The 10,763-nt window shown below is 38.2% G+C and overlaps 1 protein-coding gene across 1 annotated transcript; it reads right to left on the bottom strand.

Annotated features, from left to right (window-relative positions):
* Positions 1-1,012: 1,012 nt before the first annotated feature.
* On the bottom strand, positions 1,013-9,627 carry sec22bb (SEC22 homolog B, vesicle trafficking protein b). The gene is made up of 5 exons (XM_061737667.1): positions 9,384-9,627; positions 4,879-4,988; positions 4,065-4,225; positions 3,677-3,823; positions 1,013-3,496 (listed from the first exon to the last, which is right to left on the bottom strand). Exons 1-5 carry the CDS (start codon positions 9,456-9,458, stop codon positions 3,342-3,344), a joined length of 648 nt encoding a protein of 215 aa, XP_061593651.1. The 5' UTR covers positions 9,459-9,627; the 3' UTR covers positions 1,013-3,341.
* Positions 9,628-10,763: the final 1,136 nt, after the last annotated feature.

The following is a 10,763-nucleotide window of genomic DNA, read 5'->3' as shown; positions in this document are numbered from 1 at the left end:
CAGTAAAGTCAGCTTCTTCCTTTGGTCGAAAAAAATAAATGTTATATATATATATATATATATGTATATATATATACACATACACACATGATATCATAAGAGACCATACTCCACTTCCCTTCATAGGTGAAAAGGTTAGCCTGCACCCTGTGGTTTGTTTTTGGCACGCTACCCTCTGCTGCTTCTCATTTTTTGCTCTGACATTTCCTGTTCTATCTCAAGTTAAGATTCAGACTGCCGGTCTGAGAGCTTGCTGTGTTATAAGCGTCTGTCTGCAACTGCTTTTTTTTTTTTTTTTTTTTCCATTTCTTACCCTTTCCCATTGCCCTTAAAAAGTGCAACCTTTATTTTTCCACTCTAAATCCCGTGCTCAGCTAACAAGGGGCCATTAGCAGCAGAGGCTGCAAGTTTGGAAGATTTTGAGCCTCATTTTTTCTCTCTCTGTAGTAGTGTAACAGTGAGCAAAGCACTCTACCTGCTGGTAAAGACTGGAATCGCCAACATTTGACTAAAAGTTCAACACTTTTGAGAAAGTGACGACATCAAAACACATGACGCATTTCTTCCTTTCCCAGTAAAGCGGTGTGTAGCACAGGAAGAAAAAGATCTACCGGTATGTGAACCAACTGTTACTGAACCCGTGCCCTCTGAGTCAATGAGCCTCCTTTTCAGAAACTGAGGCTGACTCTGCTTCTTAATTCATAGTATATTTTCCCCCATTTTTCAAAGATTTTCCAGGAAACATTTGCATATTACTCAGAAGATGGAAGAAAAAAAATGTGTTGAAGGTGAAGTTTATTTTTTTCTTCCTTGCTGGAAAGTGCATGTTGACTTGACTACCCATTTGAAGAACCCCTGATATTCATCAGCTGAACTCAAGAGCCTGAAACAGAAAGGAAGTGTGTTTTGTGCAAATGATTTTATTCATAGACAGAACAGAAAAAGAGAAGATTGCCTTTCCAGCTGACAGCAGAGAGAAGTTACTTACACCACTTGTGACTCACAGTCTGAATCTACTTTCAAATTTTATTCGCCACTGCAACTTCAATTTTCAGCTTCATAGACAAAATAAAGACCCAACCAGGTATCTGTTCTTTCTGTAATTGCCTGCTTGCACAAAAGAACATTAACAGGATAGGCCTGATACTTTAACAAGGACAGACTCACTGTGTAAAACATGTCAAGGTTAGATTTAATACAGTACTGGACAGAATTATTGACACCCTGAATTTCAAAGCACGGATTGTTTTTTGTGTGTTCCTTCTCCCCAATGATGAAGACATGTCTGGATGAATAAACCCAATAAAGTTATAATTAAACAAAAAAAAATCCAGTCATCCCTGTTTTACCAGTAATGGCATCAAGCCGAGCTCAAGTCCTAAAAAACTGTTACAACGCTTCTAGGATGTGATTCTCCTAAGAAACCTAATGCTTGAAATGTGTAAATGTTGGTGTGGATTGTGGAAAACACCAGACAGACATATTACAAGCTTTGGTCTGACTTTGAGCAATCTCAAGCTGTGGTTTCAGCCCCTTCCATACGCTGCAAACTAAGTAGGGCTCAGCGACTTAAAAGCTGAGAGGAAACCAGTGGTGGCAGAAAGGCACAATAGCAGTCTGTCTGCAGGTGAACTCAAAAAAGAAAAGATAACACCTCAAGAGGTTTAAAAGAAGAAAAAAAAAAAAGATTTTGATTTTGTGGCGTTGGACTGCATTTTTGCTTTGGGACGTTGCTTCTACCAGAGGAAATCGTGAAATCAGGGGATTACTAAATCATTTTAGTGTGAAATGAATTACTCAACATCAAATAACTAGGTCAAGGTTGTTTTGTTTTTTTCTTCAGTTGAACAATGCTCTCAAGAGCACATCACGCACCAGACTGGTTGAAAGAAAACAGATGGTCTTGCACAAAAATGACCTAAACTCCAATGAAAACCTTTGGGGGAAAAAATGGACAGTAAAAAAAAAGTCTCCTGCAAACTGAAAAGAGCTAGAACATATAGCTGGAGGCATATAATATATATGTATATATGTACACAATTTCTTGTTGGTTTTATTGTCCAGTAAATTTGAACATTGTGCTTACAACCTGGTTTATTTGTATTGTTTCTCTAAACTTCAGGGGTCCCAATAACTCTACCTGCACTGTTTCTGTTCATTTACACAACAAATCACTACAAACTATTCAAAGCATTATATAAAGAACATGAAATGGTGTAATAAAGCACAGATCCCAATATCTTAGTAAATCAAATATTTCAACAACAGCCACCAACACTCAGGGTATTGGACCTGGTTGAATTTATGGTAAACATATACCGGTAAATCTGAATATTCCAGCCTCCTTCTACAAATGTGATTATAAAGATTAGCTGCATGACACATTACGACGAAGACTGAAGAGTGAAGAGGAGAAATTCTAGAGACTTCATCACTGTGGTGGTGATTCATTAACTGAACTTGTTCCTTAGTCGACTATAATACGATAAATATAATACACGCCGGGAGTGCTGTCGTCATAATTTAATGAGCATCCTTGTGACGCACGGTGCAGACAAAACTCACATGCAACTGTCTTTAATGAAAAGAAAAGAAATTAAAAAAAAAAGGTGTAATAAGAGTCTGGATTGAGTAAATTAAAAGAGCCACACTGCAGACCTGCTTCTCAATTACTGCAGTTAGTTTTAGTATCTTTATCCAAAGTAGAGAAAAGAAAATCCCTGCTACACCGGGAGAATGAAGTTGCATTTCCAAGATTTTCTTGCAGTATTAAAAACTAAAACAAAGTTCCATTTACTTGAAGATTAATGTCATGTTGTCATTGTCCCCGCTATAACCGTTTATGTTAAATGAGCAGTTCTATCCATGTCACGTGATCAGGATCAGTAAAATTATCTTTTATCTGAAATCTTAGGTGCATACAAGGTCAAATCAGGCACACCTGTTACGGTACAGAACTGCTTTGGAAACTTAAAAAACAGGAAATTTGATTTTTTTTTGCACTCACACACCAAAAAAAAAAAAGAAAAAGAAAAATCACATTCAAAGACAATCAGCCCACACACATGCACACACATTATTCATTTCCTTTCCAATCTAGGGCAGCTACTTCAGCATTACTGTATAATTATTATAATAAAACAATATACTACGATATAATTTGTATTTAGATCACATATCCACGGACAGACGAGAACAAAAAGGGGGGGGGGGTGGGGTGTCTGTGAAGTCTTGTTAAGGGATCCTGTTTTTAGTCGCAAGTGAAAGCTTTTCTTAGCGTCTGCAGACTGTGCGGGGCTCATTTTCCACTTCAGTGCCTCCTCCGTCTTCTCTTTCCTCCCTCAGAGCCACCAGAAGCGCACATACACAATGAGCATGATGAAAAAGACGCCACCTGCTGCCAGCTTGGCATAGGTGGAGCGGGTGTTCAGATACTTGGCATCACTCCTGTACTTTTTTGACAGGCTGGATAAGTTGCTGGCCTTGGAGTCTAGTGCTGTATGGAGGAGAAAAGGAGGGATGAGAAAGGAGTCAAAGGAGGAAACAAGAGCAAAGGAAGACACGGATGAGGACGATATCAAATATGGAGGTTATTCGTATCAATATGTGAAATAGAAGAAGAGCATCCCTGGCCTTCATTACTCAACCTGGGTCACGGAAAAAAACTAAAACTGACCCGAGAGTGCTTCTCCTCTCTGCAGAACCTCTTCAATGTTGGCCACCATGATCCTCTGCACGTCCTGGAGCTCTGTGTTGATGCTGCCCAGATTCCTTCTCGCTCGGCTGTCGATGTATGACTTCTTGGTTTTTTGAATGTAAGTGTCTGGGAGAAAGAGTGCCAGAAAAAAAGGATCAATGCTTCAAAAACCCAGTGGATGGTTTTCTTGGGATATTTCATAACCACATTAGTTGTAAAGGCGTATGAAAGCACACCAGCATAATTACTGAACACACTGTCATGCACCAATGCAACCGCCACCGTTACCAAAACAGCTGCAGAAGTCCTGCCAGTGGCTCAAGTCCAGAGCTGTAAGGAAGTCTCTCCTTCCCTCTATTTTTCTTACCAAATTCAATGAAGGAGTACGGACGGGACACTGTAGGCACTCTCTTTCCATGCTGCTCGTGAAACTCCCCCTGCAGGTCCTCTAGGTAAGCAAATGCTAGCTTCTTGGGAAAGCTGGCTTCACACAGCACAAGGTAGCACACTCCTTTCTCTATAAGATAGCTGGAAGAAAAGTCAAAGCGTGAAAAATGTGCGGCCGTCACACCGGGATATATCGAGCAGAACATCTGTTGAGGTTTTCAAAATTGCCAAGACACAAATGCTTTAAAAGGGCGTGTTCACATGAGTACACTTTCATTCTAAAACATAAAACATTATTTCTTCTTAATAGTTATGCCTGGCATCCACATCCACACAACTCCAGCAAGATCAACCCAGCAAGAACATTTTTCATCTGCTGCTAACCCTTATTCAATTTGTACACACTAACATGTTATATGGAAGCAAAAGCTAAACGTGTTTCCAAACAATGACGTAATCCATAGATTTGCTTTATAATTTGCTCTTCTGGGTTACACTTTATCCTTCTCTGATTCACCAAGCCAGTATTTTTTTAAGGTAACGTGCAAAAGTCTTAGCCTTCCTTTGTCTTGTTGTTCTATCAAAGTCTTACTGTTCAGTTTTTATCTTTTAAGTCTCTTTATTAAGGTACAAACAGAAAATACATAGATAATATCAGAGGCATCCTGATAATTGATCATTTTTTAATAATCAACAGCAGCCACATCAGAAAACCTGCACCGATTGACTTCTAGGTCGTTGTAAACAAAACACAACCGTGCATTTTCCCTTGGTTTTTTCCTGTTAATACTCACTGAAAAGCCATGGAGCCAGCCTCTAAAGTGCAGCGCGAAGGACTCTGATCATTGAGTTTCCTGAAAAGCTGCTTTGCCTGACTTTGATACTGTTGAAGATCTCGACCCAACTAGAGACGAAAAAACGAGATTTTTTTTCAATGCATCAAAAATGTATTTCACCGCATCAAACACATTTGTCTACCGTTTGTCATCAGGGCCAAGAAACAAACTTTTGTGAGCACCACACCAGACTCACTCACATGGCCATATTTCATTAAGAATAAATAACGATGACAAGTATGACCAGATCAACTTACTAGACATGGCAGAAGAAAATAGAAAACTTCCTGAAATTCAAATGTCATGTTACTTTTGCGCAAAGAAAGAATTATGTTTGTGCCTTGCAAAGCATGATGGACAGAATTAATTTGCATAGACGACTAAGGACAGACTGAGCAGTGGGATGCTACATCTGACACTGAAGGCAATGCTTTCACAGAAAACAGATAGCCAGTTTGAGTTAAAATAGCAGCAAATTACTTTTTTTTTTTTTTTTTTTTACCTTGCAGGATCAGAGAAACATATCATGAAGCTTTATGCAGAAAGAGAAACAAACCTTTTCACTTCCCTTTTTGAAAGCAAACAAGACAGTGAAGGAAAAGATGTTAGACTCCAGTTAAGTCACGCACAAAATCAAACAGCTCATCATGTTACAAATGCTATCCATGTATCCATCGCTCATATGCCAGGACCTTTTCTGATCCTTCCAGTTTATCTCATCTTTACTCCGCAATTCATTAAAATTTGTGTCAGCTGAAGTCTAAAGCGTCATGAAAATGCCCATGCTAAATCAATGGATTTACACGTCTGCCCCATCTCAGTGCAAATATTGCATGGCTAAATACTTTAGTCATAGCAAGTTATAGTAGGTTTTCTCACAGACTTGATTTACTAACCAATTATTCAGCAAATGATTCAGAAAAATAAACACTATAAATCTTCCTTACAACTAAAATAGGCTCATAATGTGTCAATGTGCCATTATATAATACTGTCCATTAAACACTGACACCAGTATGAACTGTTAAGTTTAAATCTATTAATTATTAGTTGTGCATATGTGTGCAGACTGCAGAGTCAAGCATTCCTGATCACAGGCCTTCTCAATTAACCAAGACTCTACTAACTAAGCAGGAGTTTAAAAAAACTAAACGCCAGTGCTCTCTGGTGGACAAATTATGAAACAGCACTATTCTTTCCCGGTAACCTTAAGAATATTGTGCATTTTCATTCATCTTTGCCATTTCTGTAATATCATTCCTAGTCAGAATAAACCCATGAACCGTAACATAAGTATCACTCGGCTGATAGATGGGAGCTCTTTGTTCTTCCAAAAGGGTTCGGATCAATCAGGGTACAGACAAGGAACACCTAAGGGTGCCCTGGACTGTCTGGTGCTTTGAATCGTGGAATGGGGCCTGTGTGGATTGGGATTGCTCCCCACAGATGCCACCACGTCCTGTCAGATTGGTATCAGAGTTTGGAAACGTTTGCTGTGTTCTTTGAGGAACTCTTAAAAACAATTCATTTAGGAGTCTAATGTTGACCTGCTGGGGGAGGCAGCAACTTTAGAGGAATGATATTGCCATGATATTGTGTGAGTGGTCTGCAAACATTTTAGGGAGGTGAAAAGTGCCAAAACAACATTAATGTGAATCCCAAGATACAGATCATTGTTCTGTAAAACGCTCAGCAGTGTTTACTCCCATTACCTGTGAGTGGTCACAATGTAATGGCTGAGTGATGTACACCACTACCACTTTTGACCAACTGAGGGCAGCATATCATGCGCCATCCCTTCAGATAATACATAATAAAGTGCACAACTAATGGGACAAAGTGGCAGTGGCCAGACCCTCCACACTCATTTTAGGATGCCCATTTTGTAAAAGTTGACGCAATTCCCTGATGTTGCATGCTTTGGTCAAAACAACAAAACAACTCCTCGCTTTTCAACTTATCTTTACAACTTAGTTGTTAACAGCTGGTTTTAGGTGTGGAGTCAGTTACTGCCTGACAGATGAAAAAAAAATGTGTCATGCTCTTCTTATCAGAATGACCGGGTTCCCTTTTGACGGGAAAACAAACAAAAACAAAATAAACGCTGCAAGACTGTGTGTCCAGGAGCACACAACATGCAGACTCATCGCCTCCACTATCTTGTCATTATCTTGAGGAGGAATAGAGTTGTGCGAATAAACATTTTACATTACCAGCACATATGGGCTGCGTCCAAAATCGCATCCTATCACCCTAATGAGTAGCAAAAACAGTATGTGAGATTTTTTAGTGCGTCCGAAACATTAGTACGTACTCAATATTATGCGCTATCCATACTCATTCCGGAGAAATTTATTATTTATAAGCAGAAACTTCCCACAATGCAATCCAGTGGTGTTTGGTTGCTAAGTGATACGTATATGTCATAAGTATAATATTAAGTATAATAATATTATTATATAATATTAATATTATAATATTCGTATATAATAATATAATATAATGTCATCTTGTTTGGGCCAGGATAAATGGAAACAGCAAAGCGGTGCTACTGCTGCTGTTACCATGGTAACAGCTGCTACTGCTGCTGTGACACGTCACTTCCTCCCAACGGCAGGAAATGACGTGTGTCTCTGAATATTACGTCCGAATGAATGCATACTACTGATATTTACTCAAAAGTGTGCCGAACTTAAGTATACTTTTTAGTATATACGTTTTAGTATGGCATTTCGGACGCACCGCTAGTGTTTATGTTTTAATCTTGCCTCTTTTATTGTAATGCTTAAATATAAACAACAAATTTAAATCAAATAATTCCAGTAAACAAAAGTCCCTCCTTCCTACAAGCCCCCCTCCTCAGCTCACTGTCCCAAGAGACAGGCAGCCAGGTATCATTAACAAGTGGCAAACCTGCCACAGCTTTTCCCCAACGGTTTTTAATGTGGAACAAAGTTTTTACATATTCTGCAAAAAGAAATCGCTAGAGCAATGGACCTTAGGATAAACTTCCTGTTAAATGCAGTGATGCAGACAAGCATGTCTACTTTGACTAGATAGTGTCCTCGCACTGAATGCTGTAATTGGTGCTCAACGTTTTTGAGCTCTGCATGGAAGTGATGCCTGCCCAAGTTGCTTTGCTCCGTCATCACTCGTGCCTCGTTGCTTTCCATAGAAAGTGATGCAAGTGTTTTGTTTCATCTAGTGGACACTGTCAAAGTTAAATGTGGGACAGGATAAATCCACTCTGACCTGGGTCAGTGATGTCACAGAACTCTGGAAATCTGAACAGTTCAATTAGACGATATAAAAGGACGTGTTATTTTCTGTTTTAATTTGACTGTCACTTCAAGAAGCAAAAGAAATGCATTCACCCGCAGATAGAAAGTGTTATTATATTTATTTTCTTAACATGTCCATCTTAAAATTGACTAGTTAGGGTTGATTTAAGTAGATAAATGGTTCAAACAGACAGAACGCTATCTGGATACCTCCTCTTCAGAGTTGGGTAGTAACGAGTTACATTTACTCCGTTACATTTACTTGAGTAAGTTTTGGGAAATTTTGTACTTTTAGGAGTAGTTTTGAATCACTATACTTTTTACTTGAGTAGATTTGTGAAGAAGAAACTGTTACTCTTACTCCACTACATTAGGCCACGTTGAGCTGTTACTTTTCTTTTATCCGCGTACGCGTCAATCACATGACATCACTGCGTGATTCTTTGGGAAAATTTTTTGTTTTTGCATGTTTTGTCACATTTAAACAGACTCAAACACACACTAGAGTTTCTATGAGTTCATGTTTGTTCTAGTTCTGCCTGTTTAAAAAAGAAAAGTACAAAGGCTTGACATTTTGTGCTACTTGTGCTTAATTTATTTTTTTATTCTGTTATTATTTTATTTATTTTATTATTTATTAAAGTACTTGAATTTACTTTAAGATTATTTTAATTTAAGCTATTTTTTTATTTTTTATTCATTTTAATTTATTTTATTGATTTAATTTGCCTGAAGATGATTATTTTGTACTTTTGTCTGAATGGTTGTGTTAAAAAAATAAATCAGACGTTACTCAACAGTTACTCACTACTTGAGTAGTTTTTTCACCAAGTACTTTTTTACTTTTACTCAAGTAATTATTTGGATGACTACTTCTACTTGAGTCATATTATTCTGAAGTAACAGTACTTTTACTTGAGTACGGTTTTTGGCTACTCTACCCAGCTCTGCTCCTCTTATCAACCAAGATATGCAAATAAACTTCATCCAGCAGCAGTGGTCAGGTGTGTGTGTCCTCATATCTGTAATTAATTGCTCCTCTGTGAGTGGGCGCCACATATGCTCAATGTTAGCCGACGCCTAACTTTGGTAAAGGGTTGGTTCCGTAAAGATACATTTTATTATAGGCAGCCTGGTCGACACACAGCAAAAGAAGTTAGATAAAAGGAGGTAAATGTGAACCTGCTCGTCCTCCTGCATTGAAGCGGCCAGCGGCAGACCGTCGGCCAGCCGAGCGATCATCGTCAGCAGCACCATCTTCTCTGCTCTTTCAGCTGTTTCTCCACGGTCCCGGATATGTTACAGTTGGCAGGCAGCGGCGTTTATTTGACAGGTTGTAAAGTGACAACACGACTGCACTGCAGCCAACAACAACCAGCCAACACAACACCAGCGGAGCGACGCTGAGCTGGCCGGAAACCCCACGGCTTTGTGCGGCATTGTCAAAGTCCCGCCGTCGCCTTGCTACGCGGAACCAAAGTGCGCAGACACACAGTTCCGCACCCCGTTACCTGTAGCAATTCCAGTCGTAATAATCAGTTATGATAGGGTTGCCAACCGTCCTTTGAAAAACGGAATCGTCCCGTATTTATAAATTAAAGTATGCTACGCGTTCCGTATTTTTTAGTTTAGTTTTAGTTTAGTTTAGTTTATTGGTCCTTTCAATTCCCACAAACCCAAAGTACAGGTGTAATTCGGTAATTCAGTGTTATACAAAAAATATATATAATTTTTGGTATATATATATATATATATATATATATATATATATATATATATATATATATATATATATATATATATATACATACATACAATTGTATACAATTTTAGCTAAAAACCAAGGACCAAAAGGTGTAGACTGAAGCCTAAGCTTATGGCCTTTTCACAAAAATTGTTTACCTTTTATAAACTAGTGCAATGTAATTAATAAATATCATTCCATACAGTCTTTGTATAAGCAATAATACAATAGTACATACACATACCTACACACATATACATACATACAACTACACATACATATGTGCATATACAGACACATGTCCATAGCTACATGCCTATGTGCATTATCCATTTGTTTTATATTTATTAATAATTTTGTATTTATAGGTGTTTGAATTGTAATAACGTGCTACATATTTTCATTTCTGTATTTAAGCTGTTCCACAAATTAACTCCTGTCACTGAGATGCATCGTTGTTTAACGTTGGTTCTTGCCTTTGTTCATTGAGTTCATATTGACTAACTCTGCTTTGGAAGAGCTTCTGAATACTGTCAGGAAGTGTTTTATTGTTGATTTTGAACATAAATTGCGCTGTTTTAAGGTCCACTAAATCTCTGAATTTAAGCACATTCGAATTTATGAATTATCTATTAGTTGGTTCTCGATAATCTGCTTTGTTTATAACTCTAATGGCTCTTTTTTGTATTGAGTTGAAAGGGGACGCACTTTGTCCCGTATTAGTGAGAGTCAAAAAATAGTCATAAAATGCCAATGGAAAATGGCACTGAGCTGTTGAGTTCATAAGTTATTCTGTTTTACTACAACTGTAGCCTACA

Source organism: Cololabis saira, chromosome 13 (assembly GCF_033807715.1).
Source record: "Cololabis saira isolate AMF1-May2022 chromosome 13, fColSai1.1, whole genome shotgun sequence".
Taxonomy (NCBI): domain Eukaryota; kingdom Metazoa; phylum Chordata; class Actinopteri; order Beloniformes; family Belonidae; genus Cololabis; species Cololabis saira.
Note: the sequence above shows the minus strand (reverse complement) of the source record. Positions and strands in the feature narration are given on the sequence as shown.

Excerpts from the sequence above, each read along its gene's own strand:
- sec22bb (XM_061737667.1), bottom strand. The coding sequence starts at position 9,458 with ATGGTGCTGCTGACGATGATCGCTCGGCTGGCCGACGGTCTGCCGCTG. Across the intron at positions 4,226-4,878 it reads GCTGGCTCCATGGCTTTTCA|CTATCTTATAGAGAAAGGAG; the intron begins GTGAGTATTAAC and ends CTTTTCTTCCAG. Across the intron at positions 3,497-3,676 it reads GAGAGGAGAAGCACTCTCGG|CACTAGACTCCAAGGCCAGC; the intron begins GTCAGTTTTAGT and ends TCCTCCATACAG.